Below are 21980 nucleotides of genomic sequence, written 5' to 3' on the forward strand. Positions count from 1 at the left end.
CAAGAAGGGGGAGGCGGTGCTCCTCCGCCCAAGGGAAGGAGCCGCCCTTGGTAGTAACTCATTCATCTTGAGCAGCCAATAAACATTGATAAAGCCAATAGTCCTGTCTAGTTTTAGGTGCATGTCAGTTGTTGTGCTTCATATCCGTATGAAATAACAGGGAAAGATCCCGAACAACACGTCCGGAACCACACCTGCGTTGTTCACGCAAGCAGAACGACGCTTGCCTGTACAACGCAGGCCTTTTTCTCTGCCTTAACCATGCATGGGCTAAACAATGCACATGCATGGTTAAGACAGAGAAAAAGGAAGATCCATCGGGAGAGGACGCGGCCAAGTAAGTGGGACTGGGACAAGATTGGGGTAGTTTTTAGGGGTGGGGGGGAAGAGGTTGGGGTGGTTAGGTTCTTATTTTTTTAAAGGGGCAGGGGTGGGATGGTCGGTACTATGGTTTTTAGGGCAGGGTGGGGGGTTGGGTTATTTTGTTTTTAGGGGAGGGGATGGGGGTCAGGTTAATTTTGTATTTAGGGGTGAGGGGTTGGGTTTTTAGGGGCGGGTCGGGGTAATTTTGTATTTAGGGCAGGTGGGTGGGTTAGGTTTTTAGGGGCGGGGTGGGGTCACAGTAATTTTGTATTTGGGGTTTGGGGTAATTGTTTTTAGGGTGGATTTTTAGGGGTGGAGGTCGGGGTAATTTTGTATTTAAGGCGGGTGGGAGGTCGGGTTTTTAGGGGCAGGGGTGGGGAGTTGGGGTAATTTTGTATTTAGGGCGGGTGCGGGTAGGTTATTAGGGGTGGGGGTGGGAGGGTCGGGGTAATTTTATATTTAGGGCGGGGCAGGTTTTCAGGGGTGGTGGTCAGGGTAATTTTGTATTCAGGGCAGGTGGGGGGTCCGGATTTTATTGGCAGGGGTAGGGGAGCTAGGGTAATTTTGTATTTAGGGCGGGTGGGGGTGGGTTATTAGAGGTAGGGTTGGGGGTGTGGGGGTTGGGGTAATTTTGTATTTAGGGTCAGTGGGGGAGTCAGGTATTTAGGGGCGGGTTGGGGTAATTTTGTATTCAGGTCAGGTGGGGGGGTTGGGTTTTTAGCAGAGGGGGCTGGGTGGGGTAATTTTGTATTTAGGGCGGGTGGGGGTGGGTTATTAGGGGTGGGAGTGGGGAGTCAGGGTCATTTTGTATTTAGGGCAGGGGCGGGTTTTTAGGTGTGGGGGTCGGGGTCATTTTGTATTTAGGGCTGGTGGGCGGTCTGGATTTCAGGGGCGGGGTTGGGGTAATTTTGTATTCAGGGCAGGTGGGGAGTTGGAATTTGAGGAGAAGGCTTGGAGTAATTTTGTATTCATGACAGGTGGGGGGGTTCGGGTTTTTAGGGGCGGGGGTAATTTTGTATTTAGGGCAGGTGGGTTATTAGGGATGGGGGTCAGGGTAATTTTATATTTAGGGCGGGTGGGTTTTTAGGGGAAGGGGGTGGGGTAATTTTGTATTTAGTGCGGGTGGGGGTTATCAAGTTTTTAGGGGTGGGGGTGCGGGGTTGGGGTAATTTTGTATTCAGGGCAGGCAGAGGGCAGAATTTTAGGGGTGGGGGTGGGGAGGTCGGGGTAATTTTGTTTTTAGGGGTTGGGTAGTTTTATTTTTGGGGGTGGGGTCGGTTTTAGAGCTCAGTGTTGGTGGGTGTATCAGTAGTTTTTAAGGGTGGGGGGGTCGAGGTATTTCTGTTTTTAGGGTGTGGGTGGCATGCAACAACCACACATGTCATTTCCACACATGCCTTTACTAGGCATGCCTTTGCAATGAAAAATCGTTGTAAAGGCATGCGTGGTAAAGGCATACGTGGAAACAACGCAGTCGTTGTTCTGACCGCGTTGTTCAGGCATGCATGGTTGCCGCTTGCGTGGTTCCATATCACAACCGAAATAACAGAAAGCTCAGAAAGGAACCAAAATACTGGTTGGATGGGAAGCACAGAAATGTAGTTTATATGTTTAAGCCACACCATTATTAACACAGGCCTCACCCCTTTTGGAGACCCCTCCACTTTTCTAATCCCACTTAAAGCCCTAAATATATGGTGATTCTATTTAGTGCAAGAACTACAGCTACAAACTAACTACATTGGGTAAAATGGAGCGGTGTATGTACAAACTGCACACCTCAAAAATAAATTGCAAGTGAAGCCTTGAATATGATAACCTGTAGCACTAATAACAGGGTGGCAGCAGTGTGACACACCACCAACATATGTCAACAGTGGAGAAGAATACAACATACGCACAGAGCAATGCTCAACACACAAATAATAACAGGGGAAAGTTCAGGGGAACACACTACCACCATAACATTGCAACAGGACATATCAAACAAGGGCCCATGTCACACACACTTAAAGGCCACCATGAGCATCATGCACAGCTTGAAATGGAGACATATTAGTTCACTCATTTTAAAGCACAATATTTTTATATATTCTTTCAGTAAGTTATGATTTTTTTTCTAAATATTTCTGAGTCAGGTCTGAATATTGCTGAGAACCATGAAAAACATTTCAAGCGAGCAGCAGTTTATGATTATCGATTATGTTTACTATAGGTCCACAGCTTAAAATGATTTGCTACTGTGAGCTGGTTGTTGGCAGCATACAACACTAGAATGTAGATACCCTGTGTATGGTAGTAATTTAGAAACTGAAATGTAAAGCAATGAATACTGCTGCACCCCACATGTACGCCCACACCTAAAGACACATAGACAACACAAACAAGCATGGACTGATTCACAAAGTTGTAAATACTTGATAGGTAGACCTACATCTGCACATTGCACTGCTGACATCTACAACCTTTGCATAGTCACAAAGCTCCCAGGTATTCTCCTTGCACAAACCATTTCCATTTATTTCTATTTCACTGGACACTTTACACTATATGTTGTGGTATAGAAGTTAAAGAACCTCTCCCCCCCACATTCCCCTCAAACCCCTCAACCCTCCCCCCCCACACACACCCCCTTTAGAATATGGTTTTGGCCACATTTTCCCAAATCTACTACACCAATGACACATTTTATTTAGGTGTAAATTGAGGAGTGTAGTAAATATAAGGCAGGCATTCTAAAACTTACAACATTACCAGTATTCTCAATGCCCAAATTGACCACTCACATGGCAATTTGATTGGAAAGTCTGGGGCATATTAATGAGAGGCTTGTGCCACCAGAGCATACCTTTTTCTGACGCGCTGGTGGTGCAAACCTCTCAATCATATCTATGAGGTCGGGCAAAGACACTTTGCATGGCTTTCAATGGCTTCATAGATTTGGAGTAAGTCAAAGCCAAGCAAGTCTCTATTGCCTCATTCTGCGCCAAGGATGGGTTACATGGGCTTTTTGACGATGACCCAGGTTTACTTAATCATGTAAACCTGGGGAAGCACCAAAACCTTATACCTCCCCGGGCAGGCGTAACCAGGAGAAATATTTTCACTTCCTCTCATTTTTTACTTTTATCATGTATGCTGCATATTGCAGGACATATAGAAAGAGGCACACGCCTCTCTGGCTTGTTATTCCACAGGAAAGACCCCCTACCTGCACAAAAACAATCCTGCATGCAGTGCAGATTCCATTGCACCATGGTGCAAGGGTGCCTGCGTTGGCGCTAGACAGCAAATTGTGCACCAGTGCAAGGAAAAGGTGAGGAATGCACTATGTTGCATAAAACTGTGCATTCCTGCCCTTTCACATTGAGGTGGACCTGGAGACTTGCAGCAATGTCCTACCAATTCCCCATAAATAAGCCCCTTAATTCTCAAGACTGGGTAGGCCTCTACAAAAAGCTGACACGTGCTGGCACATGGATTTTCTTCACTCATGTAGACAATATCCACTCAGGACTGGTAATCCAGAGCCAAATTCCACTGTTTGTTGACATAAATTACACTTAAGGTAGGCAAAACAGGCCCTATAGTCATTTAAACACACACATAACTTTCGATGTGGCAATCAAAGTAAATATCGTAGACTAACAGGTGCAGGAATAAATAGCTTTGGAAGCCATTTCTGCAGACTCGTAACATCGACCAGCCGGGTTCAGCCGGTTATTTCCATGAATATTAAAAAAAAATTAACATGACAGGGCTTTACCAACACAGGTAAGTTAACTTGCATGAACGCATGTAATGCAATAGAAGGGAAACAGGTCTGGTAACAAGATTACTGGACATTTTTTCTTTTCCTTGCCATGTTTGCCACATCCTGCACGGCTGGCAGACACTTCTTGAGCAGACATTTCACTTATTTCAGTGATTGTTTAAATGAGAGCATGTTTTCCATTGAATGCAACAAGCGTTTTATAGTAAACAAGCTAAAAACTGCCGAAGTATTTATTTTCTATTTATTTGTGGTGTTTATACCACACTGACTTCAAAAATGTGAAACATAACGTGACTTATGCACCCAGGAAATCTGTGCCTGTGCTAACTCTGCATCTTTAAGTATGGCCAAAACTTTAATCGCCCTTAAGTTCTAAACTTGCGGTAATACAATAGTTACCAGTTGTGATGGCACAATTACCGAAAATGTGGTGTAATTGTGAGTGGACTGACAAACTAACAAAGATGCTGATCAAGGTGGACTAGTATCCCAGCACGCTTTTCCTTTAAGCAACTGAGTCAAGGCCAGTGTTGTGTATCCCCCAACGATCATATAGCGAAATTAATTTTAAATTAAATTTTAGATATCATTAATGCTTTTTCTTACTGTTGACAATTGCATACAGTCAGAGTATGAACATTTCCATGGGTTTTTCTTTTTTCTTTACAGATGTCATCAATGTTCTGTCTGGCTTTGTTAATTCTTCTGGCAGAGGCATCGCAAGTTGACAAGGATTTTTCGTACATCGATGCCCATCAAGACACATATATACAGGTAAGGCTTCTGCTGCTGTTCCATTATGATTCGTAAAAGGGGACTGCCGCAGAAATGTGTACATACCTCACGTGAACAATCACATCAAGGCTTAATACGGATGTGTGGTAGACACCTTTCATGAGGGACACTCGTAGAATACTTATGGTGTTAGTAACTAAGTGGCTCATAAAATCAAGGGTGAACCTATGTGTAGAAACTGTGGATCAACATGTTAAAAGTATACAAATAATCCCCTGCTATTTATCAACTTCTTTTTGATTGAAAATGTAGTGTTCCATATACTGCTTTTCATATTCGACTTGGAGCTTTCCTCAAGGAATAGTTTGTATAGGTACAAGTATTTGTAACAGGCCATCAGAGTACAGAGAAAACCCTTTAAAAAAATCAATGATTTTTATTTTTACATTTTTCATATATCTGAATGAATCAATATACCAGTTTTACTATTAAAATATTTCGGAAAGGATGTGTTACAAGTAAGTCATGAGAGGTAAACGGCATGTTCTTCTGTAAACTCTTTTATTTATAAGTTTCAGGTTCCTCATAAAGCAGCCCAACCACTTGACAGAAGACTTCACAGCCCGTCCTCACCGGTGCCTCTCAACATCTCCCGTTCAAACCTCTCCCTCAATCATTCTAGAACCTATCTGTTCTAGAATACAACACTTCCCCCCTTACAACAACCATAAAACAACACAGTAAAATGTGCAGAATAACTTGCGAGAAAACAAAACAAAGGAAAAAAAAAAAAAAAAAAAAGTTCCACACAAAAAAAAGATTTTTTTTTAAATACGTAGGTTACACATAGTCTTAAAGATATGCCGGGCTCTGAGTTTTCCTAGAAGACTTACTCAGCAAAGTTTTATCTTCCAACTCTCTGTCTCCAGGATTGCCTTCAACCTTGGTCGAGTCTTCGTGATCATCTTGATTTTCCTGTACCACTCCACCCTTATATAGAACAACTCTATTAAGATTCCACACTCGATGATCACAGGTTTTGACAGCATTGGTAAATATCTTAATGACTCTCAATGGTTTGGATAACCTACTCCCACCAAAAGACAGATCAGGCCGTTTCATCATAACCAAATCCCCATCTTTCACTTTGGTCACCTTGACTACATGATTACGATCAAAATGGACTTCGCTTTTCCTCACTTTGGATAGTTCTTTCTCTTTTCTATAGATATTTTTATTAAGACGATCCCCATTATCCAAAAATGTGTTCACCCAACCTGGTTCTAGAACAGTGTTAGGACACCTTCCGCGAAACAAAACAAACGGAGATACCCTAGTTGTCGTACGTGGCGTCAGCCTATATATTCCAACTCTCTTAATGACTTCATCTTTCCAGTTCTTGTTGTCATTCTTGGCTAGTGCTACGGTCTCCTTCAAATGGAACCTGTTGAACCTCTCAACCATACCATTGGCTTCTGGATGGTACAAAGCACATTTTTTGTGATTGATCCCACTCAGATGAAGAAAGTCCTCCATCTCTCTGGAAACAAGTTGATCTCCATTATCTGTAAGAAGAGTTTCAAGCCCTCCCTTAGAAATAGATCTTTGAGAAAGCTTATCACACATTGAGTCTCAATACCTTTAGAGAAATGAATTTCTGGCCAATGAGAAAACATGTCAATTACAACAATGATATACATTTCCTGACCACCTCCATGTACAGGACCAAGTATATCCAAGGAAACATCCCTCCACGGCTTTTCAGGCTGATTTCTCAACACCATGGGTTGGACTCTCGGTTTCATACTTTTCTCACTCTCTGAACATTGTACACACTCCCTCACCAGACGTTCAACTTGGATATCCATACCGGGCCACCAATAACTAGATCTCAATCTCTCTTTCATCTTAGAGATGAGTGTCCCTCATGAGCTAAATCCAGTAGCTCTTTTCTTAGTTTGGTTGGAGGTACTAGTCTTGTACCCCGTAACAGTAACCCATCTCTGGTCACTAACTGGTCTTTTATAAGCCAAAACTCCTTACACTTGTCTCCACCTTGGTGTTTGTGTTTACATCCACATATGTTGAGATTAATGACGCCCTGTAGAGTAGAATCACCGTCCAATTCATGGCACCATCTCTTCTCCAAAATCACAGCTTGATTGATCTCACAAACAAAATCTACTCCTTCCTCACATACTCCGTCATCAAAAGAAACTGATGTGTTTCAGACACTAATCTGGATAAGGTGTCTGCTATCACAGTCTCAACACCAGGAATGTATTTCACTTCAAAATCGAATTCTTGGAGATCAACCACCCACCTGGTGATTCTAGAGGAAATGGAATCCACACCTTTTTTATTGAAAACCTCACACAAAGGTTTATGGTCCGTTCTGACAATGAACGTGGATCCCCACAGCAAATTTCTCAATTTCTTGATGGCCCAATGTACAGCTAATGCTTCTCTTCCTATCACCGAATACTTGTTTTCAGCACCTTTGAGACTCCTTGACAAAAACATTATGGTATTCTGGGGCCCACAACCACCCTGTTGTAATACAGCTCCCAACCTTTTAAGTCTGGCATCAGTCGTGATAATGGAATTCTTTTTTGGATCAAAATTTCTGAGACAAGGAGCCAAAGATAATTTCTCCTTGATCAAATTAAATTCCTTTTCACACACCTCACTCCATACCAAATCAACTCCTTTTCTCAAAAGGCCTCTCATATTACAGGTGATCTCGGCAAAATTCTTAACAAATTTATGGTAATATTCAACTATTGCCAAAACCCTAATGAGCTCTTCTTTTGTGGAAGGGGACACCATCACCTGAATTGTGTTAACAAGATCAGCTTTGAGGGCAACGCCCTCACCTGTTATGGTGTGGCCTAAGTAGACAATAGTCTTGGTACCAAATTTGCACTTCTCCAATTTGACTGTTAAATTGTGTTCACTTACTCTCCTTAACACTTGTCTATCTCTAAAATCATATTCAGCATGATCTCACCCATAAACAAGAACATCATCCTGGTATACACAAACACCTTCTAAACCTCTCAGGATCCTCTCTATAACCCTCTGGAACACATACGCTGCCAAGATTAAACCAAACAGAAGTCTGGTATACCTAAACGTGCCAAATGGTGTTATAAAGGCTGTGAGATCCATAGAAGCTTCAGTAAGTTGGATTTGATGATAAGATGAAGCCATATCGATAGTGCTAAATACCTTAGTATCTCCTATCATCATTAGTAATTGGCCAATATTAGGTAATGGGTACCTATCTACAGCCATACATTTGTTTAACTCTCTGAGGTCAACACATAACCTGAGTGAACCACTGGATTTCCTAGCTGTAACTACTGGGGCCAACCAAGCAGTGCTTTCAACCTCCTCAATAATGCCTTGCAACTTTAGCTTATTCAATTCATTTAGCATCTCTTCTCTCACATTAATCGGAACATCTCTAACTTTACTACAGAAAGGAATAGAATCTGGAACAAGTTTAATGTCATGCCGATAATCTTTTAAGCAACCCAACTCATTTCTGAAAACAACCAGAAACTCTTGAGACAAGGCCTGTTGCAAATTGGAATCAGAGTCCTGACATGACCCAGACTCAACATGGGTGATGTCTTTCAATATAATAGGATCAACACTATTGGGATCCAACATGACTCCAAGATCCTTTTGATGCCACCAGCTAATGATACTGTCACCCTTTTTAGATACGTAAATCTTACCAGACGTAAAACGGCCTTTGTATTCAATTAGACCTATGAAGTATCCATTTAGTTGAATTACTTCACCCCCATAAGCACATGGTTTGATGTCAGGTTTAAGAAGAGTGACATTACCTTTCAGACAACAAAAGAAAAAATCACTGCAGACAATGGTGATCTTAGCCCCAGAATCAAACAAAACTTGTGTCTCATTCCTTCCACTAAAATAAAATCAAGAGGGCCTCTATTCCTCCCCACCTGAAGAACAATTTGTCCACAATCAAAATCTTTAGAGTCCAGGACTTCATCGAAATCAGTGTGATCATCATAGACACTTGATTAGGCTTTTCGTAACCAGCAGCCAGAAGCAAAATGTCCTTGCTTCTCACAAAATGTACATACTGCTCTGAGAGCTGGACGTTTCTTATCATTAGCAAAGTGTCCCTGTTTATCACATTGAAAACACCTTTTGTCTCTCACAGTAGGGGAAGATTCCAACACTTTCCTTTTCGTATAGAAGCTTTTCTTATTATTTTCTGCTACTGTACAAACCACCCAAGAGGATTCTACACTAGGGGAAACCTAGAACATCATCCAGAGAGGGCTCATCTCTAAGCCACAATTCCTCCCGAACCTTCTCAATGTTACAACCCAACATGAACTGCTCCCTTATTCTCTCATCAGTGAGTGAAGCAAATTTGCACGAAGAAGAAAGATGCCTGAAATCTGTCATATAGTCCTCCACTGATTCACCCTCCCTTTGCAGTTTTTTCCTAAAATAATAACGTTCCAAGATGGTGCTCACTTTAGGAAGATAGTGGATATCCAATTTACGTATACAAATTTCAAATTCATTAAGATCTATTGCTTCTCTGTCTGGAATGTCTGGTGGAAGATGATCAAATACTTCTTTGCCTTCCGATCCCAACAGTGAAGTAAGAAAGTAGTACTTAGTGATGTACCGCATACTTTGGCATACCGCTCAAATACTTTCTTCCATTTTGCCCATTTGATGGGAGGTTCCCCTGAAGAAGATAGAAAAAACTGAGGCGCTGTTACATTTTGCATTTTCAGAACTAAGAAGAAGCCCTCTGTACACCAGACTATATTACTTAGTAACCAATATGGAAAAACATGTACTTAAAATGATACAAGAAACAGTGTTTATTAAAATTGCGCAATTATGCTGTGCACATCAGCGAAAGAAGAATCCAAAGATTGTGTACGTTCTTCAGTAGAGTGTATATCAAAATTGGGCAATTATGCTGTGCACGTCAGCGAAAGAAGATTCCAAAGATTGTGCACGTTCTTGAGTAGAGCTGTGTGCATCAGCGTAGTATTGTCTGAAGTGTACACACAAAATCAGGAGGCTATGTACATCAGAAATGGAAAAAAAATGAAAGAGAAAAAAAAAGTTTTTCTAGATGTACGTTCCTCAGCAACAACCACGGGGCATTTTCTCCAGAAGTACAGAAGTAAACGGCAGACGTCATAAAGTAAGAAGACTCCATTGCCATGTAAACACAGCAACCAGTGTAGACGGCGAGCATATTGAGGAAGTAAGGTGTGAGGTCTACTTTGGCACTCTGTTCGTGAACTCCGTTGCTATATAAATATAGCAACAGCACGGAGCGCGCTGACGCGTGCGCAAGGAATTCCCTCGCGCTAGTACACCGTGCCTGCTCTCCGTTGCTATGTAAATATTGCAACAGCACGGAGCGCGCTGATGCGTGCGCAGGTTGAACTTCCTCGCACCACTTTAAAAACTACTGGGTAGTGCGCGAGCATCGTGTACGCTCAGGGAAATGTGGAAAAAAAAAAACTTAAATCCTCACCACCGGAAGAAATTGGAAAGGCAGGTCAGGAGCAGGCACCTTGCCTCACCGCTGGATCAACTGAATCCCACGCTGCCATTGAGTTGAGTGTGTTGAGCCAGAAAACTATCCCACCTTCGTCGCCAGTGATAGGAGTAAGTCATGAGAGGTAAACGGCATGTTCTTCTGTAAACTCTTTTATTTATACGTTTCAGGTTCCTCATAAAGCAGCCCAACCACTTGACAGAAGACTTCACAGCCCGTCCTCACAGAAGCGGTGCCTCTCAACATCTCCCGTTCAAACCTCTCCCTCAATCATTCTAGAACCTATCTGTTCTAGAATACAACAGGATGGTTCACCGTGTTCTGAAACCTTCACGTTTCGGCTTATATCCTCATGGAGAGTCTGCTTGACACACCTATAGACAAATTCATTAGGCATTGTCAAGGGCTGCAATGCTTTCAAAAGAATCAGATTATGACATCTCATTAAGTATCGATGTCATTTGAGCCCACTGTTCATTTCAAGTCAGCCTTCTTCAGGACAAAATATTGCGAGTGATTTTAAAAATGTATATCAAATCTTAGTGGAGACTATTTATCCTGAACCCTTCAAAGGCTATCAATTGAGCATCAAAATGATTAAACTTTTATAGGGATGGCGCCGAAAGTCTCCTTTGTGAAAAAAGCTGGTCGCACATCCACAATATCAGAATTCAGTTTATAATTGTGCTTTCCTTTCTTTCCAAGCTTTGCAGTCATTATGTAGCTTGAGAAGTATCTTAGCTGCTTTGTTTTGTGATCACTGGTGCTCAAAAGAAAAACTTAGGGCTAGATGTACTAACATTAGGAATACTGATTTCCTAATTGCGATTCTCTCTGAATCACAATTAGGAAATTGGTATTCCTAATGTATGAAACTCCTTTGAGTTTCATTAACAATTTCTAGTGAGTCACAAATAGACTTACCTCATGCAAATTAATGAGGTTGGTTGCAATCTGCAACTGATTAGGAATCACAGCCATCTGAGGGATGGCGGCCTGTTGGGCTTAGCAGACCACATTGTCTGTAATTGCTTTTTAATAAAGCAATCTTTTTTTTTTTTAAATGCAGCCCGTTTCCCTTAAAGGACATTTGTGACCAGAAAAATGCTTTGTACATCTGGCCCTAACATTTTTACCTTTGTCAAGCTGTTGCTTGTCATATTGCTTCATGTGTCCAACTGCTTACTATCTCATGAAGTGAAGTGCGCATAAAATGACAAAGGAAGATTAATTTAACAAGCATTTGCAATGCAAAGGGTCTCACATTTGTCCAAGTAAGAGCTATTAGCATCGTAAACTCCTAACCGGGCTTTTCTTGCCACATGAATTGAAAATTAAAAGTAAAAAAGTTTCACATAAGCGAGCCCATTCACAACACCACGGCCGCCATTGTTAGCGCGTCATAGCCTTAATAAGTAAACTTACAAGGAGACGCGTTTAGGTCGACAAACCGTTGGACCACGTTTGGGGACTTCCAAGTACGAGATGTCTTCTTGTCATCACCAATCAATAAACCAATCACTAATTACAATAACTAATCAACAAACTAATCAATAACATTTAATATTTCGAACACACCATGACCTTTCAGTCATGAATAACCACACCAATTTAATTAAGTGTTAGGATATTTATTTCCCTATTAGTTACAATCTAACATAATGTCTGTTAATCTCATTAGCAATAAACCTCATTAGAAACTCTTCTGATTAGTAATCAGAATGCACTAATCAATGCACAGAGAATATTCATTCAGTATTTAGGCACATCATTAATATGAAGCAATTTAGCAGAGTCTCAGTAATACATGATTCAACAAAGCAAGAATTCAGTCATTTGTCTATTTGCATAAGCTATTTGCGAACATCCTAACGAACCTCAAATTAGCATTAGCATGTTGGGCTTCATGCAAAACATTTAGCGAACACGAATTTGGAAAACATCTAAACTATGGCCTCTAGCAAGTAGCAGTTGGTACCTAGAAAGAAAGGCAAACAGACAATTACAATTTTGCATCAGATAGTTACCAATCCAACGGATCAGCAAACAGCATCAGTCTTCGTCCTCAGGACATCAGTTGATTCACCATCAGCAGAGATAAGACGGGGCAAAGTCTCAAGACAGCATAGCTAAGGAATAGGACCATTCCCTCATATGGAGGAGAATTAAGTATCAGGCAAGAATGGGTAGAGGATGGTTTAAAGTATCAGGACAAAACGCTAGAAGAATAGTAGCTCAGTAGCTCAAAAGTGGCATGTCCTCTGGGAAGTGAGAGTGAACACGAATTTGGAAAACATCTAAACTATGGCCTCTAGCAAATAGCAGTTGGTACCTAGAAAGAAGGGCAAGCAGACAACTACAAATTTGTATCAGATAGTTACCAATCCAACGGATCAGCAAACAGCGTCAGTCTTCGTCCTCAGGATATCAATCGATTCACCATCAGCAGAGATAGGACGGGCAAAGTCTCAAGATAGCATAGCTAAGGAATGAAGGAGAATTAAGTATCAGGTAAGAATGGGTAGAGGATGGTTTAAAGTATCAGGACAAAACGCTAGAAGAATAGTAGCTCAGTAGCTCAAAAGTGGCAAGTCCTCTTGGAAGTGAGAATGTGAGTGAGAGAGTCCGTTTCTTCTTGGGTTACGCCATTAAATCAAAACTGTCTAATTAGCCCTTTACCCCTCATTGGATAATAATTTGCGCATCGTTATCTCCACCCAATAATTTTTCAAGCATCCTGCCAGAATTTTCCACAAACCACAGTTCTCATGTCGCGGATTGGTCCATGTTATTGACATCTTCAACGGTTGGAATGTCAGGTAGGAAAAGTTACACTTTGCGCTCCAGTCAGTGTCTTCATTGTCTTCTCCTAGTACAGTTAACCTTGCACCTGTTTGAATTACACTGTTGCATTTAGCAAGAACATTGCCTTGAGCAAGTCGGTTCTCATGAGAAAGAATTTACTACGGCTACACACACATAACTCCTGGAAAAGTACAGCTTCGGGTCCTTCAGAAGAACAGCACGTTACACGTTAGAAAATGCAATTTAATATGAGGCCAGACAGCTAGGCCCAGACCCTCCCTAAACTAAGGCCCTCTAATTTAATAACGCAAACTCTTAACACATAATTCTACTTATGATATACTAATACAAATTCAAAACATTATTGCATAATAATTAAGAATTAACATGCCTTTTCATTAGTCTGCGTATACATTGGCACCCACTTCCCATGGGCACATTTCAAACGTGAGCATTATTTTCTATGTTAACACATTTTCTATGCAGCTTCATCACACAATATATTGCAAGCTTTTCATGTTAATATTCCTTTTAAAAGACACACTCCAACAATCCCTCCTCTGATGACTCTTGTCATCACACAAAACCTTCCCCACAAATTTTACATCTTAAAATTCTGTCAGTTCAATCTCTTCCCTTATTGGCTTCCCCTTTGATTTTTCCCTATACAATTTTTCCCTTTGTTTTTTTCCCTCTTATTTTTCGCCATCTTCAATGTTATTCTTTTGCTGATTTTACATGCCACCCACAATCCAAATAGGCAAGCTATAACAATCAATATTCCCTGTACTATTTTAGACAATATCGCATGCCAAATGTTGCTAAGCCAATTTCCCACTGAAGCGAACCCTTTTCCAACCTTTTCCCAAACACCTGGTTCTATCAATTCCTTCAAGTCTGTACTATCCCTAATCAAGTTAGTAAGCACACTTCTAATCTCATTACTATTGTCTGGTTTGTATGCGCAACAATGACGCTCATTAAGCATCCTACAAACTCCGCCATTTTTCGCTAAAAGAATGTCTAAAGCAAGCCTGTTTTGAAGAGTCATAGCCCTCTCAGCAGCAAGTTCAGTATCCATCAGGAGTATAGCCCCTGAAAAATTTGTCAGCATGTTATCAACATTAGTAGACAACTTTCGAATCTATATGGAGTTTCAGATAACTCCCACTGAGGGAATTATCGTCCCAAATATGTCTCCCACTACACAGCAGCGGTCTCTCTCTTCTGTCTAGTACGATGTAATTCAGACAATTTCGGAAACCTTTTCAAATCGTCAAGTTGATATATCTTTGGGAAAACTATCCCCAAATAACATGTCCCATACCATCCCTTTGGAAGACAGTAATAAGCATTAAGTCCACATATATAATAGATCCCTGGGATCGCTGTATCCAGTCCATTTAACATGAACGTCCATTTACTCTGAAACAAAAACACATGCTTACATTCACTCATTCCCACAAACACATTGTCATAATATGATTTCGGCCAGAATATACAAAGCTTCCCTGCGTGTAATGCATCTAAAGCTAGCTTCCCTTGTTCCCTAATTGCACCATAACCTTCACTACTAGCAAAAGCCCGCTGCTGCAATCCTTTTTCTAATTTACTCTTTAATGCCCTTCTCCTATCCTCCGTGTGATCTAAAAAGCGTTTCTCTACAGATGTAAGCAAGCATGTCAAATTATTGCGATGTGCATAAGACGTACTAATTGTCAATGTTGGCTCAAAGAATCCTTTAACTAACTTTATACTATAGGATCTAGCTACACTTCTCAAATCCTCTGTTATAGGCACAAAAGAAAACACTAAATCATGATTAGAATAGAAGTATTGTATTTCCTCCTGGTTATAAAATCTTGTTAGTAGCAGACTACAATTTATCCCATAAGTTAACGGCAAGCTATGATAGGTAACCCCCTCTTGTCCCGAAACAGGAATCTGTGTGCACACAAAGCAATCCTTTGCATCCATTGTGTCAACATACTCACTCAGCAAGCGATAGAAAATGTTAGTGGAAAGTCCCCCTTTTGCTTTAGTTCCCTCATGCAAACATCTCGTATCCAGCTCAAACCTCTCTCAAGCTGCTAGTGCAGTGGTAGTCTCAGGAATTGTAGCATTGTTAGTCCCACTCTTATCCATTAGTGTCATACCCACAATGACAGCCACAATGAATATCACACACACAACACCTAAACCAACACTCAAATATTTACAACGCCTACTTCCTCTATTATCCTGTCTAGTGTTACCCATGATCTATAAAGAATCAGAAAGTGGAGGATGGTTAATCCAAAAAACAAGAGAGGATGGTTACATTTTTTCTCTCTTCCACAGCAAAGTCAAACAAAATGTTTTTTTTTTTTCTTCTTTGCAGTTATTTACAGCTTTCAGTTTCACTCCCAGGATCCTTGTCAATTCAGGTTAGCAGCTTGTCAAAATCGTTTTTCAAAAGTCAATTCAGGTATTCAAAGTCTCATCCAGTAAATTCTCAGTTTCTTTTCCCAATTTTCAACTTTAGTTCAATCTTTACACCAATTCAGTCTTTTCAGCCAAGCTCAGGTGCCAAAGTATTGACCTGGGATCTCTCGATCAAAGCAAAATGCCAAGAACTCTTGTTGCCATTCAGCTGTTGTTGCATACGCCCATTCAGGACCTGCGTACCTTCTGTTTGCTACCCTCTTTCTTTTCAACTTGCGATCACCTTGCAACTCTCCTTCACTTAGATCTTCTCTCCTTGTTGTATCAACTTCTTCCTCTATTGCATCTTCGACAACCACTTTTTCCCCTCTTCACTTGCAACTCTGGCCACTTGTCTCCTTTCCGTACCTCTCCGGTCTTTGATCTTTCCTGTGGCAACCCTTTGCCCTCTCTTGGCTCTATGGAGTTTTTGCTTGATGATCCTCCAATCTGCTCAGGAGGAGTTTGGACACTCTGACTCTCTTCCACCTCAACTCCTTCGCGTTCTGGGTCTGTCAAATGCTGTAGCCCATTCTCATAATCGTCTGCTTCTAGGGGAACACCCCTCTGACTAGGCTCTCCTGCTGCCTCAGTTGAGCTAGGCTCATTGTCACCCCTGTGGATCTCTTCTTCTTTGTCTCTTACTGGAATGACCAAGCCGTCCTCAACGGCCTCTCCTTCTGATTCAGTTCCCCTTTGATCACTCTCCAGCCTTGAGACTTCCTTTTCTGTTGTTGGTACTTTCAACAATTCAACTTCCTCATCAGTTGGACACGTCACCTTTTTCGTGTGACTGGCATGGATCCAGTTCGGAACTCCTGCACACATCACAGCAGTAGTAGTTGTTAGTATCACTTGATATGGTCCCTTCCAACGTGGCTCCAAGCACGCCTTCCTTACTTGTTTCTTGATGACAACCCAGTCACCAGCTCTCAGGTTGTGTCCTGGATCATTAATCGGTGGCAGGGTGGTAGCTTCCACCTGGTGAGAAAAAAAGCGGACCACATCAGCCAGACCCTTGCAGTAGTCCAACACCATATCATCCGTGATATTCACAAGAGCATTCGCAGACACTGCAGGCAGTCTCATAGCTCCACCCATGAGAATCTCATGTGGGGACAGTCTTGTATTTCTCATTGAGATTAACACCAAAGGTAAAGCATCAGGCCATTTCATATTCGTGGCTGCACACATTTTTGCCATTCTCAACTTCAGGGTACCATTCATCTGTTCCACTAGTCCTGATGCTTCAGGGCGGTAACTGCAATGCAACTTCTGCTCAATGTTCAATGCTGCACACAGTAACCTAACCACCTCGTTGTTGAAGTGACTTCCCCTATCTGATTCTAAAGAGATCAGAAAACAGAAACGTGGTATCAATTCCCTAAGCAGAAGCTTCGCTACTGTGAGGCTGTCATTTCTGCATGTAGGATCTGCTTCAATCCAATGACAAAATATGCACACAATCACCAATACATATCTCAAACCTCCACACACAGGCATCTCAATAAAATCCAATTGCATTCTGCTAAATGGACCTCCAGCTCTCCCAATGTGACTCAAATTCACCACTGTCCCTTTCCCCGCATTCATCTGTTGGCAGATGACACACCAATGGCAAATCACTTCTGCAGCTTATCTGAACTTTGGGTTAAACCAGTCAATCTTGAACAACCTGATCATAGCATCCCTCTCAATATGTGCTTGACCATGGTAAAACCCTGCAAATTGTGACAAAAGACTGTTCGGCAAGACCATTTTCTCTTCATCTGAAACCCACAAGTCATCTGGTCTTTGTACGCATTGCATCCTAACCCAAGAACGCTTCTCATCTTTGCTGGCACGACCCTGCAACAATCTCAACTCTTCTAACGTGTCAATCACCCTTTATGCGTAACCTGTGCATGTCTCATTTTCTTTTTCAGGCAACAATTCCCATTGATCCTTAAACGATATACAGTTCAATGCGCAAAACCTTGCGATTTGATCCGCATATCCATTTCCCATTGAAACAAAGTCTTGTGACTTCAGGTGTGCACTGCATTTCACCACGGCCATTTCATGAGGTAACTGAATCGTGTGCAACAACTCCTTTATTCTCTCACCATTTTTTCACTGGCGAACCAGAAGAGGTCAAATAACCCCTCTGTGACCACAACTGGCCAAAATCATGAACAATTCTGAATCTGTATCGGCTATCAGTATAGATAGTGACTCTCATCTGAGCAGAGACATGGCAAGCTCTGGTAAGAGCAACCAGTTCAGCTACTTGAGCGGAATGCACTCCTTGAAGCCAGGATGCTTCCAGGATACCAGAAATCGTGCATACAGCATATCCGGCTCTCAGCACTCCTACTGAGTCTCTCAAACATGAGCCATCGACAAAAATAATTTGGTCATTTTCTTCCAATTAGGTATCTTTAATATCAGGCCTTGGTTTGGTGCACATTTCTGTTACCTCAAGACAATCATGTTCTGCATCTTCTACATTTTCAACCTCTGTATTTTCACTTGAAGCAATGTTGCCGGGTTCAACACTGTACATCTTTTTAACGTCACATTTGGTGACCCCAATATAATCATTTCATATTTGGTCAATCTTGCATTTGTCATGTGCTGCGTTTTAGTATGAGTCAGCAGAATTTCAACTGAGTGAGGGACCATGACTGTTATAGGATGTCCTATCACTATGCCTTCACACTGTGTGAGGCTTTGTCCAACTGCTGCTATTGCATGCAGACAACCCGGTAGGGCTGCTGCAACTGGGTCCAAAGTAGCTGAAAAATATGCTACTGGTCGGTTTACACCTCCATGGACCTGTGTCAGGACAGACAAAGAACATGCATCATGTTCATGGCAAAACAGAACAAAAGAATTTGTGTAATCAGACATACCTAAAGCCGGAGCCCTGCACATGCTCTCTCTTAACTCAGTGAACGCTTTCATTTCCTTTTCTCCCAAAACTATGACATCCGGCCCCTCTTTGACCGTCAGTCTCACCAATGGCTTGGAGATGACTGAGAAATTCGGGATCCACTGACAACAGTAACTCACCATTCCCAGAAACATCCTAACATCTCTCCGTGTTGTTGGGGGATTCATCTGTAACAGTGCAGTTACTCTTTCCCTGGATAACTTCCTCACCCCCTTCTCAGTTTGATGACCCAAGTACTTCACCTCTTTCTGGCAATATTGCACTTTCTTTGGGGACACCTTGTGCCCGTTCTTTCCCAAGTGATTCAGTAAGGCAATCAAATCATATTTGCACTCGTCCCTCGTTTTGGATGCGAATAACAAATCATCAATGTACTGCACTAGAGTCGATTGGAAAGGCAGCTCCCATGACTCCAAATCCTTCTTCAATATCTGATTGAATATGGAAGGTGATTCCGAAAACCACTATGTCATTGATCTTCCTTAAATCTTGGACAATCCGAACCTTCCCACAAGGCTTTCTCAGTCCCATTATTGGTGAATTACATGGACTGCTCATCACTTCTTTCAAGACTCCCTGTTTCACAAAATCTGCAATTAATTGTGCAACCTTCATAAGGACATCTTGCGCCATATGATACTGCGGTATCTGGGGGAACGCAGTGTTTGGTTTCACACTGACTTTACTGGCTCTACTCCTTTTATCAGTCCTACTTCTTTCCCTGTCAAATCCCACACCTTCTCTTGAACTGTTCCCTGCACGTCTGCTGGGAGATCAGCCACTGTGAACATCGGAAAGAAATTAATCAGAGGATATTCCTCGTCTGTGGTCTCAGTTTCAGGCTCCGAAACCTGTTCCTCCCCTTCATCATCGCTGTTTGTCTGGACCTCAATTCCCTCATTGGAACAGTTGATTGAACACCTCGTCTTGCACAATAAGGGCCAGATGGAGCAAACCGTTTTACCCATTCTGTGTCTATGGGAAAATGTGTTCGTACATATGGCCCCTAAGTCTCTTCCCAGTAAGGACACTGGACTTGAATTGCAAACCACAAATCTGTGCAATCCTTGGAAAGTGCCAAGCTCAACATGAACTGGATCTGTGATCAGGTTAGTCAGGAGTTGGTTTGCTACTCCCACTACCTTAACTGTCCGTCCCAGAAGGGGCAGTTTCAGAACCTCTGCGCTTTTGACTGTAGAGCGTGTAGCTCCTGTGTCAACCAAGAATGAAACCTTGTGACCCATTACCTTTCCCTGAACACAGGGTCCTTTCTGGTCTACCTCTAAGGACGCTGCAAGCCTACACTCTTCACTACCTGAGCTCTCATCCGACCATTCATCGTTTATTCCATTCTCACCACGCAATGGGTATTGTTGTACTGTGCGATTCTGACTCATTCTTTGACCTGTGACCTGTTGAGGAAGCATCACCTGTTGCTGTTCCATTGGTACGAAAGCCACTTGCATTCGCTGTCTAGGTACCATGGGGACCTGCTGCTGCATTTTTTGTAACTGCATTGGCTGTATACACGGCATCTGCACCTGCTGCATGGATTTAAACCCTTGCATCTGATTCACATTATTCTGGAAATTTGTATTTGGACCTCTTAATCTCGGTCCTCTCACATTTTGGAATGAACTGGCATCATTGCTTTGTTGAACAACACCCTCCTGCACCATCATCGGGCACTCCCGCTTCCAGTGTCCAATGACCCCGCAAGCATGACAAGGTAACATCTTCTTCATTCCCTATGCATCGTTATGAACTACTACAGTATTCAAATCTGGACTTCGGTTCACAAAACCTCCTTGACCTCTACCTCTTGCTTGCGCCTGAAACATCCCGTTTCCTTGCGGCTGTTGCACCATCTGCTGTAGACAACCTCCCTGCATCCCTGTCTGTGCTGCCTTAATTTGCATCACCATTGCTTTCTCCTTCAACTTTCTCTGCTTTAACTCAGTCTCATCACTGCAGTATTTCGCATACTGCAACACCTCGTCAATCGGCTTTGCTTGCCAGCAAATCAAGTGACTCTTAATCATCTGGCCAATCTCAGGTCTCAACCCTTCCACAAACCTAAACACAAGGTGATTCATGCCCTTCGCCTCAACAACCTCTGTACCGCTGTAGTGCTTAAACGCCTTCAAAAACCTCTCATAATAGGCATGTATCAACTCCTTGACTTCCTGAGCCGTTCGGTCAATCCTTTGCCAATCAATATTCTTCGGCGAAACTCTCGTTTTCAGAAACTCAATCACCTTATAATAATACTTCATCACCTTAGGAGACGGTGCTCCTGTGATTCGGTCCCTTGCCAGTTCCTCAGTCGGCCAATCCACGCTCTTTTTGCACTCAAGCCACAAATCAGCTGGAACTATGATCTCAAAGAGTATTCAGGTCGTCCCAAAGACACTTCGCAAGTTTCACAAACCTGTCCGTCTGCTGATACTACTCTATTGGCTTCTCCCTCAGCCTGGGGAAATCATTCATAAATTAAAGAATATCCCCTCTAGTCCACGGTACGTGGACGAGAACCCCTCCAGCAGTCTCTCTCATTGGTAACATCTTTACCGCACCTGTATCCGGTAATGCTTTTGCTGACTGCTCTATGCAATCACTCTTCCTCTTGTCTCTTTTCTTCGCCCATCTGCCTTCCCACTTTTCTAAGGCTCCCCAAACTTCTGCACTCTACTGTATCTCCTTGAGGTGCACTTTCATTCCAGTAGACCTCATGTGTTCAAAATCATTGGGCTGAAAATCTAACCTGTAACTCCTCTTCAGATGTCTGGTATTTTCTAAATCTACGCCATATTTGTCTGCTAAATTTGCCAACCTCTGGTGCACACTGCTCACTTCTCTAGTTATCTTTGGACACAATTATCTCAATTCTGCTTCTGTGTATGACTCTAACCTGTTCACACCCATGCTCCCTTCAACAAGTTCTTTGGCTTCCATACCCAACCTCATAAAATGAAGGTGTTCTTCTCCTTCCGCTCTCCCTGTGGCTACAGTAGCAGTCTGTGGAGTATTAAGCTTGTCTAGCCAATTGGTCAGCTGTTGTGCTGTTAAACCTTGTAATGTGAAATTCCCAGCCTGCGCTAAAGATGTCTGTGGTATATTCACACTCGAGATTTGCGGTGTCAGCAGTCTTGAACCTGACTGTCTAATGGTTTCTGGAGGAGCCCCAATCGGACTGAAATTTAACAGGGATCTAGATCCTTCAAATGTCGGTTCCATTGGAGTCGTTCCTTGGAAGCTTCCTACGGACCCTCCTCTTGTCATATTTTGTATCATTACCCCTTGATCACATACACTAGGCT

The 21980-nt window shown here is 42.2% G+C and overlaps 1 protein-coding gene across 1 annotated transcript in view; it reads left to right on the forward strand.

The window, feature by feature from the left end:
• LOC138279655 (cytosolic non-specific dipeptidase-like) overlaps positions 1-21980 on the forward strand; it is a 280513-nt gene that overhangs the window by 94397 nt on the left and 164136 nt on the right. The window contains exon 2 of the mRNA XM_069219419.1: positions 4808-4912. Within this exon, the coding sequence (XP_069075520.1) occupies positions 4808-4912 (105 nt within the window). The remainder of the gene's footprint in view (positions 1-4807; positions 4913-21980) is intronic.

This window comes from Pleurodeles waltl, chromosome 2_2 (assembly GCF_031143425.1).
Source record: "Pleurodeles waltl isolate 20211129_DDA chromosome 2_2, aPleWal1.hap1.20221129, whole genome shotgun sequence".
NCBI lineage: Eukaryota > Metazoa > Chordata > Amphibia > Caudata > Salamandridae > Pleurodeles > Pleurodeles waltl.